Source organism: Symphalangus syndactylus, chromosome 14 (assembly GCF_028878055.3).
Source record: "Symphalangus syndactylus isolate Jambi chromosome 14, NHGRI_mSymSyn1-v2.1_pri, whole genome shotgun sequence".
NCBI classification, from domain to species: domain Eukaryota; kingdom Metazoa; phylum Chordata; class Mammalia; order Primates; family Hylobatidae; genus Symphalangus; species Symphalangus syndactylus.
The window spans coordinates 11,345,454-11,364,674 of record NC_072436.2 but is presented as its reverse complement, the minus strand read 5'-3'; the positions used below and the strand labels follow the sequence as shown (position 1 = coordinate 11,364,674).

General features: G+C 50.2%; 1 protein-coding gene across 2 annotated transcripts; it reads left to right on the top strand.

Annotated features, from left to right (window-relative positions):
- Positions 1-7,277: 7,277 nt before the first annotated feature.
- On the top strand, positions 7,278-18,942 carry MRPL58 (mitochondrial ribosomal protein L58). Of its 2 annotated transcripts, none has more exons than XM_055241182.2 (6): positions 7,278-7,780; positions 12,889-12,928; positions 17,390-17,449; positions 17,995-18,077; positions 18,170-18,339; positions 18,607-18,942. In XM_055241182.2, exons 1-6 carry the CDS (start codon positions 7,595-7,597, stop codon positions 18,758-18,760), a joined length of 693 nt encoding a protein of 230 aa, XP_055097157.1. In that variant the 5' UTR covers positions 7,278-7,594; the 3' UTR covers positions 18,761-18,942. The 2 variants fall into 2 exon arrangements, with proteins under 2 accessions (XP_055097157.1, XP_055097158.1); XM_055241183.2 differs by having other exon boundaries at positions 7,303-7,780; positions 18,602-18,942.
- Positions 18,943-19,221: the final 279 nt, after the last annotated feature.

Here is a 19,221-nt window from a genome sequence, read left to right as displayed (position 1 = left end):
GAGCCACCCATTGATGACACAGGACAGTCACAGGAATGACAAGAGGGCCATCTCCTGGTGTTTTTCAAGCTGATAAACCCCACATCTCTCTTCCATATACATGAAAAACTTCACCACTCCCATTCTTCCTCAGATATCTGTCTCCTCCCCATGTTATACGGAGGATGATACATAGAGGGGTTCATCTTCTGGAGGGGTCCCCATCACCAAGATCACACCGGCCTCCCTCTTGTTCTGAAAGTGCCGTCAATCTGTTGGGTTTTCTGTTTTCCTCAATGCAAAATGATAGGCCGGGCGAGGTGGCTCACGCCTGTAATCCCAGCACTTTGCGGGGCTGAGGCGGGCAGATCATGTGACATCAAGAGTTCGAGACCAGCCTGGCCAACATGGTAAAACCCCGTCTCTACTAAAAATACAAAAATCCTAGCTACTTACGAGGTTGAGGTGGGAGGATCACTTGAACCGGGAAGAGGAGGTTGCAGTGAGCTGAGATCGCACCACTGCCCTCCAACCTGGGTGACAGAGCAAGACTCCATCAAAAAAAAAAGCAAAATGATAGTGCTTTTTCAAACTTCCCATGATCCACCCAGCCCTCTCCAGATTTAGTAATGTCCATCCTGAACTTAAGAATTGTTGTCCACTTCCTTCCTTCCTTCCCTTGCCTTTCCTTCCCTTTCCTTCCTTCCCTTTTCTTCCTCTCTTTTCTTCCCTCTGTTGCCCAGGCTGAAGTGTACTCGGCTCGCTGCAGACTCCCTGCCTCCGGCTCTCGTGATTCCCCTGCCTCGGCCTGCGGGCTGCCTGGGATTGCCGCCGCGCGCCACCACCCCGGCCTGGTTTTTTGTCCTTTGGCTGGAGGAGGGGTTTCGCCATGTCGGCCAGGCTGGTCTCCAGCTCCTGACCTGGATGAGTGGTCTGCCCGCCTCGGCCTCCCGAGGTGCTGGGACTGCGGGCGGAGTCTCGCTCACTCGGTGTTCGGTGTTGCCTGGGCTGGAGTGCGGTGGCGTGGTCTTGGTTTGCTGCAGCCTCCGCCTCCCAGCCGCCTGCCTTGACCTCCCAGGGTGCTAGGATTGCAGCCGCCCCGTCTGGGAGGTGGGGAGCGTCTCTGCCTGGCCGCCCATCATCTGGGATGTGAGGGGCGCCTCTGCCCGGCCGCCCCATCTGGGAGGTGAGGAGCGCCTCTGCGCCGCCGCCCGGTCTGGGAGGTGAGGAGCGCCTCTGCTCGGCGGTCCTGTCTGGGAGGTGCGGAGCGCCTCTGCCCGGCCGCCCCGTCTGGGAAGTGAGGAGCGCCTCTGCCTGGCCGCCACCCCGTCTAGGAAGTGAGGAGCGCCTCTGCCTGGCCGCCACCCCGTCTAGGAAGTGAGGAGCGCCTCTGCCTGGCCGCCCCATCTGGGAAGTGAGGAGCGCCTCTGCCTGGCCACCGCCCCGTCTGGGAAGTGAGGAGCGCCTCTGCCCGGCCGCCCCGTCTGGGAAGAAGTGAGGGGCATCTCTGCCCGGCCGCCCCATCTGGGAAGAAGTGAGGAGCATCTCTGCCCGGCTGCCCATCGTCTGGGATGTGAGGATCGCCTCTGCCCAGCCACCCTGTCTAGGAGGTCTATCACAGAGGCCAGACGCAATGTGGGGGCTGGAGGTGGTGGCTCACACCTGTAGTCCCAGCACTCTGGGAGGCCGAGGCGGGTTGATCACTTGAGGCTAGGAGTTCGAGACCAGCCTGGCCAACATGGCGAAACATATATGAAAAATAGACAAACCAACCAACCAACCCAGCGACAACAAAACAGGTCTACCCTGGAGTCATACTCTAATTTTTTCTATTTTCCTCCCTTTCTTATCCTTTATCCCACTTTCTTTTTCTTCCTCTTCCTTCTCCTTCTTCTTTGTCAAATAGAGGATTGAATTATTATCATTGATCCACAGAAAGTCCCTCTCTCATTTATTTTCTTTAATTCCCACCCCCCATTTCTATTCCCCGTCTTCCCATGTGCCACCTTCCTAATACGTTTGATACGCATCCTTTTGTTTGTATGTATTTTTAGAAAATGTTTATTGTTTTGTGTGCAAAAAAATTAATTTAAAAAAATTACCATAAAAAAAAGAATTGTCCAAGAAACAATTAGCCGGGCACAGCGGTGGGTGCCTTTAGTCCCAGCTACTCGGGAGGCTGAGGCAGGAGAATGGTGTGAACCTGGGAGGCGGAGCTTGCAGTGAGCCTAGATCGCGCCACTGCACTCCAGCCTGGGCGACAGAGCAAGACTCCGTCTCAAAAAAAAAAAAAGAAAAAAAAAAAAGAATTGCTGTCCAAGCTCAGATACTGGAAGCCTAGAAACAGGACTGTGGATCCTGATTGAAGCGGGCACCTCTAGGGTATCTTCCTTTGCCTCACGCTGCCAGCACCACCCACCCCTTCTTGCACCAGTAGCCTGGGTGGACCTTTCCAGTGGGTGACTTCCAAAATCAGAGAGGAAAATGCTCCTGAATCTTTGAGGGGTTTCTTGTTAGCTTCACTCTCCCGTCTCCAGACAAAAAAGGCAGCTCTGTGGACTCCAATTCCACCAGCCCACAGGACCTGAGTCTGTGGAAAAGCTTCCAAAGTCTTCCCAGGGAGGTAGACTCAGGGGCCAGCTAGAGCTGGGGGGAAATGCAGGCTTCCCCCCAAAACTCCTTCCCCCAATGTCCTGATGGGAAATAACTTCCCTTGAACTCAGGAGGGGAGGAAAGTGTGGTGTGGGGCTGGGCACGGTGGCTCATGCCTATAATCCCAGCACTTTGGGAGGCGGAGGCAGGAAGATCACTTGAGCCCAGGAGTCGGAGACCAGCCTGGCCAACATGGCGAAACCCCATCTCTACTAAAAACACAAAAATTAGCCAGGCATGATGGTGCGCACCTGTAATCCCAGCTACTCCGGAGGCTGAGGTACAAGAGTTGCTTGAACTCAGGAGGTTGAGGTTACAGTGAGCCTAGACCACACCACTGAACTCCAGCCTGGCGACAGAGTGAGACTCAGTCTCAAAAAAAAAAAAAAAAAAAAAAAAGTGTGGTGTGGTAAGCCCCGGGCTGGGCCCCAAACTGCTGTGCTTAGTACATCAGCTGAACAGCATGGGGGTTTCACAAGGGCAGCGTGCAAGTGGCTGTTGGGTTTTCCCATCCTGTTGTCACCTGTCGTCACCAGGATGGGGAGCAGGTGGTGGTGACCACATGGAGCAGTCACACCTGAGAGACGAAGAAAGCCGTGGCATGAATCCAGCCACCCTTCTCTCCCTCAGCCTTTTTTTTTTTTTTTTTAAGACAGGGTCTTGCTCTGTTGCCCAGGTTGGAGTGCAGTGGCACAACTGTAGCTTACTCGGCCTCCAGCTCCTGGGCTGAAGTGATCCTCTCCCTTCAGCCTCTCCAGTAGCTGGAACTATGCTGGCTAATTTTTTTTTTTTTTTAATTTTTTGTAGAGACCAGGTCTTGCTATATTGTCTAGGCTGGTCTTGAACTCCTGGGCTCAAATGATCCTCCCATATTGGCCTCCCAAAGTGCTGGGATTACAGGAGTAAGCCACCATGCCTGGCCTCCCTCAGCTTTCTAAACTGCCCTCTGGATGCATTTCTTTCCCTTCTTCCCTTCTGATCACCACTTTGTCCTTGCTCTGTGGACAGATACTCCCTGCTGCCTCCCCAGGGGCTCCTCCCCGCCCCCCGGCCCCCACCCCGTTCTCTCTTCCCCTGAACTAGCACCCTTCTCCTCTCCCAGGGCCAAACCCACCGCCCCACTTGGGGAGGGGAGCTAGCCAAACAGACCTGCCTCTGCCCTCCCTGGGGATCCTGAGCTGAGAGCTGGGGGGTGGCCTCAGTTTTAGGGGACCAGGCAGATAAGGGGTAGCAATGAAGGAAGTACCTTCCAGGGAGAGGGGGGCAGCTCTGTGCTGCCCATCCCCTCAGGGAAGAAGGAAAGAGGGTTGGAATACAGCTGGTCAGGCTGGATTTCCGACTCCAGGGCTACAGAGGAAAAAAGATAACAGTAATCAGGTGTCTGAAAGAAAAGTTTCCCTTAAGGAAACTGCATGCACATAGCATCCCTTAGTAGCAGCTAATTTTTGTTGCCTGCTGACTTCATGCCAAGCACTGTGTTAAGTGTTTTATATGTGTTTACTATCCTCAGGAACTTTATGAGATGACTATAAAATCTCCATTTTACTGATGAGGATACAAAAACTTAGAGGTCAGGTTAGTAATTCAAGGTCACATAGAAATATTCAAACTTGGCTGGGCATAGTGGCTCATGCTTATTATCCCAGCACTTTGGGAGGCCAAGGTAAGTGGATTGCTTGAGCCCAGGAGTTCAAGACCAGCCTGGGCTGGTAGAGACAAGAAACCTTGTCTCTGCAAAAAATACACAAATTAGCCAGCACATGCCAGTAATCCCAGCTACTTGGGAAGCTGAGGTGGGAGGATAGCTTGAGCCGGGGAGGCCGAGGTTGCAGTGAGCCGTGATCATACCAGCACTCCAGCCTGAGTGACAGAGCGAGACCTTGTCTCGAAAAATAATAATAATACAATTTAAAAATAAAGTCATAGTCACAGTTACCAGCGGTTAGGACATGGACACATTTTCTATTTTTTTAATAAAAAAAAATTTAAACTTAGTCCTGACCAATCCACCATGCCTCATTGCACATTCCCTATCTACAAATAATGATGAGTTTTGTTTTGTTTTGTTTTTTTGACGGAGTCCTGCTCTGTCACCCAGGCTGGAGTGCAGTGGCGCAATCTCAGCTAGCTGCAACCTCCGCCTCCTGGGTTCAAGCGATTCTCCAGCCTCAGTCTCTCAAGTAGCTGGGATTACAGGTGCGTGCCACCATGCCCAGCTAATTTTTGCATTTTTTTAGTAGAGATAAGGTTTTGCCATGTTAGCCAGGCTGGTCTTGAACCCCTGACCTCAGGTGATCCACCCACTCTGGGCTCCCAGAGTGCTGAGATTACAGGTAAGAGCCACCACACCTGGTCAATGATGAGTTTTAAGAGGCCATCTGGCCAGGCATGGTGGCTCATGCCTGTAATCCCAGCACTTTGGGAGGCCGAGCAAGCCAGGCAGATCACGAGGTCAGGAGTTCGAGACCAGCCTGGCCAGCATGGTGAAACCCCGTCTCCACTAAAAATACAAAAATTAGTCGGGCATGGTGGTGCGCACCTCTAGTCCCAGCTACTCGGGAGGCTGAAACAGGAGAATCGCTTGAACCCAGGAGGCAGAGGTTGCAGTGAGCTGAGATCGCGCCACTGCACTCCAGCCTCGGCAACAGAGTGAGACTCAATCTCAAAAAAAAAAAAAAAAAAAAAGGAAAGGAGGCCTCCTGACCCAGGGCAGTACAGAGAAGAAGAAAGGGGAATCCTGTGGACCCCCTACAAAGGAATAGTACCCCAACTCATAGGCCCTATGGAAGGGCTGGTGGCCTGCAAGCTCCTCAGCTGCCAGGAATGACCTGTTTCCTCTCTTCTCCCATGAATGCCCCCTCCCTGAAGCACCATCTCAGCCTATAGAAAACCAAGGAGGAGAAAGGGAAGACTGGCCTCAGCCTTTAGTGCCCATCTTTTTGGGAGAACAGGTGGCCCCTTTCTGGCCTTTCTCCCAGGGCCCCCATTCTGGATAGTTCACGGCAGCAGCAGGTAAGAGGAGCTTGCCAGCTGCTCCTCTCTCCACCCCAGGGCAGCTTGTCTCATTCTCTCCTCTACCCACCTCCTCTCCCAGAATCCAGGCCACCAGATGGCCCGAGCAGGCTGTGTTTATTTGGGGCCATGGAAACCTGCAGCTTCCTTTTCATATTGCCTTGGGTCAGGTGCAGAGCTGGAGCCCAGCCTCAGAGCAATGATGTCATGGAAAGGTTCTGACTTTATTACTCATAACCCCTTAGCCCCCGACCTGAGTGAATGCCTGATTTTGCTCCCCTGAGCAGCTTATTCCAGTTGCCATGGAGATGCCTCTATTCCCTTTGAGGTCTTGGGACTAAGTCAGACAGGGCGGGACCCAGGAGACTCTCCTCCCAACCTAGAGCCTGAGATATGTCAATTGTCACCCCTTTCTAGTCTGAGCTTATAAAGCCAGTGCTTACAAAGTGGTTTCTTCCTTCTTAAAGATTTGCTGTAGCCATAATGCTGAGATGGTAAAAAGCTTGGTTTGATGACAATCTCCTGTTTCAATCAGCCAGCATCCCCGGCGGCACATTTTTCTAGATGATTATGCTTGTTCCTCAAAATAGAACTCTTCATTAAGAAACAATCGCCAGCATTACTAATAATTATGAACATTTATTTAGCTTTGTTTCCATTTACCACATTGCCCCTCAACACAGTAACTTGGCCGGGCGCGGTGGCTCAAGCCTGTAATCCCAGCACTTTGGGAGGCCGAGGTGGGCGGATCACGAGGTCAGGAGTTCGAGACCATCCTGGCCAACATAGTGAAACCCCGTCTCTACTAAAAATACAAAAAAAATTAGCCGGGCGTGGTGGCGGGCGCCTGTAGTCCCAGCTACTCGGGAGGCTGAGGCAGGAGAATGGCGTGAACCCGGGAGGCGGAGCTTGCAGCGAGCCGAGATGGTGCCACTGTACTCCAGCCTGGGGGACAGAGCCAGACACTGACTCAAAAAAAAAAAAAAAAACACAGTAACTTAACTAAGGTTTAGCTGTTTTCAAACACTGCTTGCTCTACTGTGAACCTTTTTCAGAACTGGAACTTGTCTGTAGTTCATCCCTTACCAGCGCTATGAAAGGGTTCTAGTTAGCCGGCAGTTCTCTGAATTCTCCCCCTACCTCCCGAGGGACCCCCCACTCTCCTGGCTGGAAGAAAGCATCATCTTGCTCCATAAAGCTGAAGGGCGGGGGACGATGTTCCAGGTTTTGCAAACATTTCTTTCGGTGACCTGCCTCCTCTTCCCATCTGGTATTTGTCCTGCAGAGCTGCTGGGTATAAGCCAGTACACACACGTGCTCAGCGGGGAATTTGCTCATAGGCTGCCTTGTAAAAAGAGCCTGGCGTTCCTAAAACTCAGCTCTACCAGAACCCAACTTTCAAAAATACATTCTTAGAGAATTCATTTTATCAGTACTCATGGGGTGCCCACGATGTGCCATGTTCTGGGTGCTGGGGATACAGCAGTGAGCCGGTGCCCTCCTGGAGCTCACATTCCGGCTAAAAGACAGCAATTAGACATTTAGGACTGAGTGATTTTTGTAAAGGAAGAAAAAAAAGATAAATTAGAGCAAAGAGCCTGGGAAGCGCGGGGCGGGAGATGCCCCAGGCTGGCCGGGCAGGCCTCGCTGATGTTTGAATTGGGCAGTGGGCAGTCCAGGCGGAGGGCACAGACTGAAAGGAGAGAAGTGGTGTTTCTGGGGGACACAAGATCAGGGCACTCTTCCGGTAGCAGCTCGCTGTCTGGCCACCGTCTTCCCCAGCCAGCCAGGCCTCCCGGAGGCGGCCGGCCAGGGAGCATCGCCGGGACCCCAGCTTGCCGCCTCCCCTCGGCGGGCCCTAGAAACTGCGCGGAACCAAAGCTTGAGGGCCGCTCAAATTTGCGGACCGCGGGGAGGAAGCGCCCGCCGGAAGCAGTCGCAAGACCCGAACATGGCGGCCACCAGGTGCCTGCGCTGGGGCCTGAGCCGAGCCGGAGTCTGGCTGCTCCCACCGCCCGCACGGTGCCCACACCGGGCGCTGCACAAGCAGAAAGACGGCACTGAGTTCAAGAGCATCTACAGCCTGGACAAGCTCTACCCCGAATCTCAGGGCTCGGACACCGCCTGGAGGGTCCCGGTGAGCCGGCAAGGACTGGACGGAAGGGGCGTTTTGTCAGGCTGTTGGGTGGCGTTAGGAACCCCGGGCCCATTGACCGGATGTGGAGCTACGTCGGGGGGCTAAGTGACGGTCGCTGCGGGAGGGGGCAGGCTGTCCGCGCTAACCTGGCCGGGAGTGGGGTGCTCGCTGTAGCGCGAGATGTGCAGGAGCCGGGAAGGCCGGCTGGGTATGCTGCTTTCGAGGCTGCCAGCTTTTCTACGTTCGTGTCCTTGGCCCTCAAGACCAAATTCCAGTCCCAAGGGGAAGTATGGGCATTCTGGCCCTCCAGAGAGGACAGTAAAGGCAAGAGGCTGCCAAGTTGTTTGCTACCCTTTGGGACGTTACAGTGTCCATCGTCTCTAGTAACCCCAGGACGCGCGAATAAAACAGCTTCTCGATCGTTCCTTCAGTATGCATTTATTTAGCCCGCTGTGTGCAGGCATTGAATCAAGCCCCGGAGCAAGAGAGATAAGACCCACCCAAACCCATTGAGCTTCCACTTACAGGACTGGAAAAGAATATCCATTCATTTGTTCATTAATTCACTCACTCACTCAACAAAAGCTGTGTTAGGCTAGGGGATGGAGTAGCAAACAAAATTGAAATTTTAAAGCTTGTGGAGCTTATGTTCTAGTGGAGGGAGACAAGCAGTAAGTAAATGACTAATATAGAATGTGTGAGGTAGTACTTTGCAGAAAATAAAGCCAAGAAGGAAGAAGTAGTGCCAGAGGTAGGGAGTAGGGTTGCAATTTTAAGTAGGATTGTCTAGGAACGCTGTCAATGAGGTGACATTTGAATAACGACCTGGAAGAAGCCAGACAGCAAGTCATGAGAATAGGGGGCAGATGAGCATCCAAGGCAGAGGGAAGAGAAAGTGCAATAACCTGAAGGCAGTAGCAATCCCCAGGTGTGGCTCAGCCGGGGTCAGGAGAGAAAGCCAAAGGGAGGGATGGCTGGGGAAAGGCCTGTTTCTAGGACTTAATGGCCTCCAGCCTTTCCTCTGAAAGCAAGGGAGACCTACTGGAGAGCTTGAAGCAGAATGGAATTATTTTAGTTTTTTTTTTTTTTTTTTTTTTTTGAGACGGAGTCTTGCTCTGTCACCCAGGCTGGAGTGCAGTGGCACAATCTCGGCTCACTGCAAACTCCGCCTCCCGGGTTCATGCCATTCTCCTGCCTCAGCCTCTCCGAGTAGCTGGGACTACAGGCGCCCGCCACCACGCCCGGCTAATTTTTTGTATTTTTAGTAGAGACGGGGTTTCACCGTGGTCTCGATCTCCTGACCTCGTGATCCGCCCGCCTCGGCCTCCCAAAGTGCTGGGATTACAAGCGTGAGCCACCGCGCCCAGCCGAATTATTTTAGTTTTACAAGGATCACTCAGAGAGCCTTACAGAGAACAGACAGAGGATGCCAAGATCAGGGAGACAAGCAGTAGGAGTCATGAGAATTGGTCAGATCCTAGACATATTTTGGAAAGAAAGCCTGCAAGATTTGCTAACTGATTGGATGTGAGAAGTGAGAATAAAAGAGAAACTGAAGTCTGGGGCCTTTTTTTTTTTTTTTTTTTGAGACGGTGTCACACTCTGTCGCCCAGGCTGGAGTGCAGTGATGCAATCACTGATCACTGCAAGCTCCGCCTCCTGGGTTCACGCCATTCTCCTGCCTCAGCCTCCCCAGTAGCTGGGACTACAGGCGCCCGCCACCACAACCGGCAAATTTTTTTTTTTTTCTTTTTTTAGTAGGGGGTTTCACCGTATTAGCCAGGTTGGTCCTGATCTCCTGACCTCGTGATCTTCCTGCCTCGGCCTCCCAAAGTGCTGGGATTGTGGGCGTGAGCCACCGCGCCAGGCCTTTTTTTTTTTTTCTTTTTTTTTTTTTTTTTTGAGACAGAGTCTTACTCTGTCATCCAGGCTGGAGTACAGTGGTGTGATCTCAGCTCACTGAAACCTCTGCCTCCTGGGTTCAAGTGATTCTTGTGCCTCAGCCTCCCGAGTAGCTGGGATTACAGGCGTGCACCACCATGCCCAGCTCATATTTTTGCATTTTTAGTAGAGACAGGGTTTTCACCATGTTGGCCAGGCTAGTTCAAACTCCTGACCTCAAATGATCTGCTCGCCTCAGCCTCCCAAAGTGCTGGGATTACAGGCGTGAGCCACCATGCCCAGCCAGGTCTGGGTCCTTGAGCAATGAAAGGATTGAGTTGCTATTAACTGAGATGAGAGAGTGGCAATAGCATTCATTTGTTTGTTCATTCATTCAATAAAATGTTTATTGTATACCTACTGTGTCAGGCACTACTTGAGTCTAGCATATACAGCCGTGATAAACAAAATACAGGATCTCTCTCCTTCGTGGAGCTTAATTCTAGTGGAAGGAGCAGACAGTAAACAAATAGGGAAAATATCAGGTAGTGAGAAGTAGTGTAATGAATAGGCCAGGGTGCTGCAACAGAATGCTGAGGCTACCTCAGATTATTAGTAAGGGAAGTCCTCTGAGGAGGCTTAAGGTTTGAGTCCAGTAGACATCTGAGAGGAGACGTTGAGTAGCAGTTGGGTATATGGGTGTGGAGTTGAGGAGAAAGGTTTGAGTTTGAGCCAGAAAGTTGGGTGTCAAAAACAGGCTATTTTCTGGCCAGGCGCAGTGGCTCATGCCTGTAATCCCAGCACTTTGAAAGGCCAAGTGTAGATCACTTGAGGTCAGGAGTTCGAGACCAGCCTGGCCAACATGGCGAAACCCCATCTCTACTAAAAATACAAATTAGTCGGGCGTGGTGGCACACGCCTGTAGTCCCAGCTACTCAGGAGGCTGAGGCAGGAGAATTGCTTGAACCCAGGAGGCAGAGGTTGCAGTGAGCTGAGATCGCACCACTGCACTCCAACCTGGGTGACAGAGTGAGACTCCGTCTCAAAAGAAAAACAAAAAACAGGGCCGGGCGCGGTGGCTCACGCTTGTAATCCCAGCACTTTGGGAGGCTGTGGCGGGCGGATCACGAGGTCAGGAGATCGAGACCACGGTGAAACCCCGTCTCTACTAAAAAATACAAAAAATTAGCCGGGCTTGGTGGCGGGCGCCTGTAGTCCCAGCTACTCGGAGAGGCTGAGGCAGGAGAATGGCGTGAACCCGGGAGGCAGAGCTTGCAGTGAGCCGAGATTGCGCCACTGCACTCCAGCCTGGGCGACAGAGCGAGACTCCGTCTCAAAAAAAAAAAAACAGGCTATTTTCATCAGCATAGATGAAGTATTCTAGGGAAAGAAAGAGGAGAAAGAGAGAAGTATTTCAAGGGCATGTCAGTGTTTAAGAGTTGCAAAGAGCTAGCAAAGGAGAGTGAGAAAGAGTCCTAGGAAGGTAAGAGGAAAATTTCAGAAGGAACAGAAGGAACATGCTTCAGGAAGGAGGATGTGGCCCATGATCTTCAGTGCTGCAGACAGGTAGAGTAGGATAAGGGTTTCACCCCCAAATAATTCTTTTTCTTTTTTTTTTTTTCCGAGACGGAGTCTCGTTCTGTCACCCAGGCTGGAGTGCAGTGTCCCAGGCAGGAGTGCAGTGTCGTGATCTCAGCTCACTGCAACCTCCATCTCCTGGGTTCAAGCAATCCCGCCTCAGCCTCCCCCAGTAGCTAGGATTACAGGTGTGTGCCACCATGCCTAGCTAATTTTGTATTTTTAGTAGAGGGGATGTTTCACCATGTTGGCCAGGCTGGTCTCCAACTCCTGACTTCAAGTGAGCCACCCGTCTCAGCCTCCCAAAGTGCTGGGATTACAGGCGTGAGCCACTGCACCCAGCCAACTCCCAAATAATTCTAAGATAAAAGAAATGAAGACAGGCTAGGTGTGGTGGCTGACACCTGTAATCTTAGCACTTTGGGAGGCCAAGGCGGTCAGATCACTTGAGGTCAGGAGCTCGAAACCAGCCTGGCCAACATGGTGAAACCCCATCTCTACTAAAAATACAAAAAAAAAAAAAAAAAAAAAATAGCTAGGCATGGTGGCATGCGCCTGTAATCCCAGCTACTCAGGAGGCTGAGGCAGGAGAATCACTTGAACCCAAGAGGCGGAGGTTGCAGTGAGCTGAGATCGCACTATTGCACTCCAGCCTGGGCTACAGAGCGAGACTCCATCTCAAAAAAAAGAAATGGGCCGGGCGCGGTGGCTCACGCTTGTAATCCCAGCACTTTGGGAGGCCGAGGCGGGCGGATCATGAGGTCAGGAGATCGAGACCACGGTGAAACCCCGTCTCTACTAAAAATACAAAAAAAATTAGCCGGGCGTGGTGGCGGGCGCCTGTGGTCCCAGCTACTCGCAGAGGCTGAGGCAGGAGAATGGCGTGAACCCGGGAGGCGGAGCTTGCAGTGAGCCGAGATTGCGCCACTGCACTCCATCCTGGGCGACAGAGCGAGACTCCGTCTCAAAAAAAAAAAAAAAAAAAAAAAAAAAAAGAAATGAAGGCAGTCAGGGGAGTGCACCTGAGGATACTGATGCTTTGAGCCTGGAGGGCCAGAAAAGCCTCGGAGTGGGTGGCGTTTGCACTGGGCCTTGTGGATACAAAGATTTAAGGCCGAAGGGCATTGCTGCTTGAGGAACAGCAAGGGAGAGAGAGACACGGAGGTGAGAAGTCCTGGAGTGAGTAGTTAGTTTGACAGAAACCCTCAGGGTGCAATTACAGTCACTGTCCAAGGTGGACTGCCTCATGTGGGAATCTCCTGTGGCCCCGGAAAAAACAGGGCGGCCCACCAGGCTTGTTGCTCCAGGTTGACAGAGGGTGTTGCTTTTGGAGGCTCCCTGATGCATGTGTACTGTGGCTCCCCCTCCTGCTGGAGCCAGGCCTCTGATGGTGCCTGACACTAGCTAAGGCTAGGGCAGGGAAGGCTGGAGACATCAGATCCATTTTCCTAGAGGAGTGTTTCTGAGGTGGTACCTCTGGAGTCTGAGGATGTTTTTTCTGTCATCGTGATATGATTTTGCAGGGGACCTGAAAATACTAATGTACAATGTTTGTGTTGTGGCTTTAAATCATTTCTTTGTTGCCTTGAACCAGTTAGGAGTCACCCAGCAGGTAATACTTATTTGACACTGTGTACATTACATTACAGGATGGTGCAAAGCAAGCCGACAGAAGTGACATCCCTCTAGGTAAGTAATTTTGTTTTCTTAAAAATCAGTTGGCTGCGTGGTGGCATGTGCCTGTAATCCCAGTTACTTGGGAGGCTGAGGCAGGAGAATCTCTTGAACCCAGGAGGTGGATGGAGGTTGCAGTGAGCTGAGATCGTGCCATTGCACTCCAGCCTGGGCAACGATAGCAAAACTCTATCTGGAAAAAATAAAAAATTTAAAAAAAAAAAATCGTGCCTGTTGGCCGGGCATGGTGGCTCATACCTGTAATCCCAACAATTTGGGAGGCCAAGATGGGTAGATCACTTGAGGCCAGGAGTTTGAGACCAGCATGGCCAACATGGTGAAACCCCATCTCTACTAAAAATACAAAAATTAGGCCAGGCGCAGTGGCTCATGCCTATAATTCCAACGCTTTGGGAGGCCAAGGCAGGTGGATCATCTGAGGTCAGGAGTTCAAGACTAGCCTGGCCAACATGGCGAAGCCCCATCTCTACTAAAAATACAAAATTAGCCGGGTGTGGTGGCGAGCGCCTGTAATCCCAGCTACTCGGGAGGCTGAGGCAGGAGAATTGCTTGAACCCGGAAGGCAGAGGTTGCAGTGAGCCAAGATCCTGCCATTGCACTCCAGCCTGGGCAACAGAGTGAGACTCTGTCTCAAAAATAAATGAATAAAATAAAATAAAAATACAAAAATTAGCTGTGTGGTGGTGGGCGCCTGTGATCCCAGCTACTCGGGAGGCTGAGGCACAAGACACTTGAGCCTGGGAAGCGGAGGTTGTGGTGAGTTGAGATTGCACCACTGCACTCTAGCCTGGGCGACACAGCAAGACTCTGTCTCAGAGGAAAAAAAAAAAAAAAATCAGTCATTTCTCTCATCCCTCACACATTCCTTCCAGATCTCTCCAGCCCAGTTAAAGTAAAGAGACTATCTCTGGGTGTGCAGAAGTAGAATCTTTGCAGCATTATTTAGAATAGCAAATAAATGATGGTGTGGCCAGTCGCATTGTACTGTGCCGTGTGCCACGTGAGTGTAGAGCTCTTAACATTCTCATGACGTGGAGCACTCTTTACAATACATGAATTGAAAGAGGAAGACGCAGGAGAGTTTATAAGCTACCATTTCTACTATTTGTGTTTTACATATATATATCTCTGAAATATCTTTTTTTTTTTTTTTGGAGATGGAGTCTTGCTCTGTCGCCCAGGCTGGAGTGCAGTGGCGCGATCTGGGCTCACAGCGAGCTCTGCCTCCCGGGTTCACACCATTCTCCTGCCTCAGCCTCCCAAGTAGCTGGGACTACAGGTGCCCGCCACCATGCCCGGCTAATTTCTTGTATTTTTTAGTAGAGACGGGGTTTCACCATGTTAGCCAGGATGGTCTCGATCTCCTGATCTCGTGATCTGCACACCTCAGCCTCCCAAAGTGCTGGGATTACAGGCGTAAGCCACTGCGCCCAGCCTGAAATATCTATTTCTGAATATCTGTATCAATATATCTGTATCTATATTTATATCCATATCTGTGTAGAGACATATCTATATCTGAAAGGAACACCCTGGTTACAGTGACTGCCTGGAGGAATAGAGAGATTAGACAAACTTGGTGGCTGGGCAACAAGAGTGAGAAACATTTCCATGTAAATAAACCATTTGCATAACTGTAAAATTTTGTACCTGTCAAGTATAAGCAAGGCCTAACAGTTACAGCCCGTAAAGAAACAATGAGCCTTTTTTAGATTCGGAGAGTGTATGACGTCCATAGACAGTGCGAGGAAGAGCAGCCAAAGGTGCTGGCTCCCTGTGGCCCTTGCTCAAGATGACTCTGAAACAGAGGCCAGATGACCGTAACCCAAGGGACAGGACACGCTGTGGCTGAGGAGCCAATACCATGCTGCAGCGAAGCCGTTTTGTAGCTTGAAGCTGTGCCCGCCTGTAGTCTCAGCTACTTGAGAGGCTGAGGCGGAAGGATCCCTTGAGCCCTGGATGTTCGCTTGAGCCTGGGATGTTGAGACTGCAGTGAGCTGTCATTGTGCCACTGGACTCCAGCCTGGGTGCCAGAGTGAGACCCTGTCTCAAAAAAAAAAAAAAAAAAAAGAAGCTGTGCCCTAAGGGGTGCATGTGTGTAGGGGAGGAGGCAGAAAGCCTCCTATCTCATCAGAACTGGAGGCGAAGAGAAGTGTCTCGTGACAGCCTCCTAGGGGGAGACAGGCAGGCAAGTGGGCAGTAGCCTGGTAGTGGCTCCTCACCAGCCTCCGACACTCATGGATCCCGAAGCGTTCCATTCCTGTGAAGACTTCGGTCAGCTGCAGCTCAAGCTTTGCCCATGTGCAAGGTTGCCAGCGATCACCATGGCAGAACTGTTCCCCTGCAGTGGCACGTGTACTTGTTACCTAGTCAGAAAGTGGATTTAATTTGATTTTTCCAAAGGAGGAAATCCTCTTAAAAGCAGTCCCAAATGAGTCACTACTGCTCACTGAGGCCAGCTCTCTGCCACCATGGTACCACAGTTCCTTGCCCCCCAAACTTCTTGCAGTTTTTGAAATTTTCCCAATATAATGCCTTCCCTACATTCCTCAGACACGACAAGACTGCTTTTCATTAATTATAAAAAGGGAAGGATTAAACCTCATTTTACAGATTAAAAACAAACAAAAATTAGACCCAGAAAAACAGTGAGACTTTGCCAAGATCGTGGTCACTTCATGATGGAGCCAGTGTTTGAAGCTAGAGCTCCCAGCTCCTCATATATCCAACAGATGTTTAACACTAACTGTGAGCTAGGCCCAGGGAACACCCATCAACACCATGAATTAGACACAGTCCTGCCCTCTTGGAGCTTATAGTCTGTTGAGATTCCACATCCACCACATCTTGGATGAAACTTAACTCTGTCCCTTAGTTTGAACTTTTGAAATAATCCTTGCTTTAAAACAAACAGAAAACAAGCAGCAAAAAGTGAGGGCAGCAGATCAGGTGGAATGTGCAGGAGTAGAAGCAGACAGCCAAGTCCTGATTTTACTTTCTTTTTTTTTTTTTTTTTTTTTTTTTTTTTGAGACGGAGTCTCGAACTGTTGCTCTGGCTGGAGTGCAATGGCACGATCTCGGCTCACTGCAACCTCCACCTCCCAGGTTCACGCCATTCTCCGATCTCAGCCTCCCAAGTAGCTGGACTACAGGCGCCCATCACCATGCCCGGCTAATTTTTGGTATTTTTAATAGAGACGGAGTTTCGCCGTGTTAGGCAGGATGGTCTCGATCTCCTGACCTCATGATCCGCCCGCCTCGACCTCCCAAAGTGCTGGGATTACAGGCGTGAATCACCGCACCCGGCCCTGATTTTACTTTCTTTGCTGTCTGTGTGACTTTGAGAAAGTTACTTGCTCTAATTTCAGTTTTGACATCTGTGAATAATCTCCAGCTTCACTGATCTGAATGTTACATTTATATATATAGTTGGCCCTCTCTATCTGTGAGTTCCACATCCATGGAATCAACCAACTGTGGATCAAAAATATTTGAAAAAGAGGCTGGGCACGGTGGCTCACACCTGTAACCCTAACACTTTGGGAGGATCACTTTAGCCCAGAAGTTTGAGACCAGCCTGGGCAACATAACAAGACCCCATAACTACAAAAAATTTAAAAAAATATATTCAGCAGGGTATGGTGGTACGTGCCTGTAGTCCTAGCTACTTGGGAGGCTGAGGCAGGAGGATCACTTGAGCTCAGGAGTTTGAGGCTGCAGTGAGCTTTGATTGCATCACTGCGCTCCATCCTGGGTGACAGAGTGAGACTCTGTCTGTAAAAAAAAAAAAAAAAAAAAATTGAAAAAGAACAAAAAGGATGGTTGCAGCTTGTGGAGAATTTTTTTCTTCTCATTATTCCCTAAACAATACAGTATAACAACTATTTACATAGTGTTTATACTGTTTATATTGTATTAGGTGTTATAAGTGATCTAGAGATGGTTATAAGTATGCAGGAGGATGTGTGCAGGTTATTTGCAAATACACCATTTTATATCAGGGACTGTGCATTCGCAGATTTTGGTATCCACAGGAGTCCTAGAGCCAATCCCCACAGCTACTGAGGGATAACTGTATATAAAAGTCATTGATTGGGAGGCCGAGGCGGGTGGATCACGAGGTCAGGAGTTTGAGACCAGCCTGGCCAACATGGTGAAACCCCGTCTCTACTAAAAATACAAAAATTAGCCGGGTGTGGTGGCACACACCTGTAATCTCAGCTACTCAGGAAGCTGAAGCAGGAGAATTGCTTGAATCTGGGAGACGGAGGTTGCAGTGAGCCGAGATTGTGCCACAGCACTCCAGTTTGGGCGACAAAGCGAGACTCTGTCTCAAAAAAAAAAAAGTCATTGAAAGAGAAAGATATAATAGCGATAGCTGTGTTGATAGTTAATTAGCAGTTTGCACATTTGCCATGAGGTAATCAGTTTTGCGTGTGTACTTCTGTTTTACAGATCGCTTGACAATATCTTATTGTCGGAGTAGTGGTCCTGGGGGGCAGAATGTGAACAAAGGTACGGGGTGCCTTGTGCTTTCTTTTGCTTGAAAATGTAGCTGGGAGATGGGCTTGAGGAGCTCTATGTTTGTGTTCATATGGAATAAAGGGATTTTTCAGCAGAAGCTTTAATACTGCCAGCTTATAATCCTCTTTATTCTTTTGAATGTGGTCTGATTCTCAGACATTCAGCTGTGGGTTGCTAGGACTAGGATCGGCTAGCGAGTCTAAAGAAAGAGAAATCGCAGCGTGAGGTGGCAGCCAGCTCCAAGAACAGGTTTCCTTCATTCTGGTGCAACCCATTCCCTCCATTTTTTTTTTGAACCCAGTAAAACTGTAAGAGAAGCACTGGGTGCTTAGTTACTGGAAGTCTATTTTTGCCCAAAAGTGCCTCACTGTCTTTGCAGGCTTGTTCATAGCCAACTTGGACATAGGCTAGAATGAACATGGTTAGGTGTCTGGCCTCCCTTTGTTTCAGAATGGTCACTGGTCACCGGTCACCTAGGGGTTGATCCTTCCTGGAAGTCTCAGGCACCCACGCTCCCTTCTCCCTTTCATCCACAGTGAATTCCAAGGCAGAAGTCAGGTTCCATTTGGCAACTGCCGACTGGATCGCAGAGCCCGTGCGGCAGAAGATAGCCATCATGGTAACCACCATCCCTTTCTTTCCCTAGAAATCCCTCAGTGGCTTCTAAACCTTTACTCTGTAGGACTCCAGTTTTTCATTTGTTCTCTGCAGCATAAAAACAAGATCAACAGGTTAGGAGAGTTGATCCTCACCTCTGAGAGCAGCCGCTATCAGTTCCGGAATCTGGCAGATTGCCTGCAGAAAATTCGAGACATGATCGCTGAGGCCAGCCAGATACCCAAGGAGCCAACAAAAGAAGATGTTAAACTTCAGAGAATCAGGTACCAGGAAATGCCCTAAGCTGCTATAAACTGATTTGTGTGGACGAGAGTCTACACAGGTAAGGAAGGGGCAGGGGAGATCCAAAGTCGGCCTTGGGAGAAGCTCTAGGAAGAGGAGGGGACGCTGACCTAGGACCGAGGCCTGTGGGCTAGTGCCTGCTGGTGTAACTGCTTGGCTTCCCGTTGAGCTTCCAACTCCTCTCACCACTTTGAAAAGCACTGATTGGGCATCTGGGCCTAATTGCAGTCTTTTTGTTTTCAGGATAGAAAACATGAATCGGGAAAGGCTGAGACAAAAGAGAATTCATTCTGCTGTAAAGACAAGCAGGAGGGTCGACATGGACTGAAATCACCCTCTGCAGCTGGGAGGGCTCTTCCGGGCGTCAGGGCAGCTGCAGCTGAGAGGACTTTTGCATCATAAGGAGATTTCCTCTTTTCTTTTTGGCTGTTAATGCTTGTCTGTAACATTGGAGCCATCACAAGAATATTCATTTGGAATGAAGGTTGCAGGCGTTGGTTGCAAAAGTCTCTATAGGCAGTCACCATGTTGTCAAACCTTAATAATGCATCTAATGTATTAGCCGCAATAAAATTCAAAACTCATTAGGCTTCCCTTCTCGTTCAGAATGCTTCAGAAAACGATTCCTACCTTTTCTCTCAGTTAAGTCAGCCGCACAGTTATCGACACAGCACTAGGGAACAGGAAAGGGTTCTGGTGTCTGCTGTGAAAGAAGACACAGGCCAGGCGTAGTGGCTCACGCCTGTAACCTAAACACTTTGGAAGCCAAGGCAGGGGGATCACACGAGGTCAGGAGGTCAAAACCAGCCTGAGCAACATAGCGAGATCTCATCTCTACAAGAACTACAAAAATTAGCCAGGCA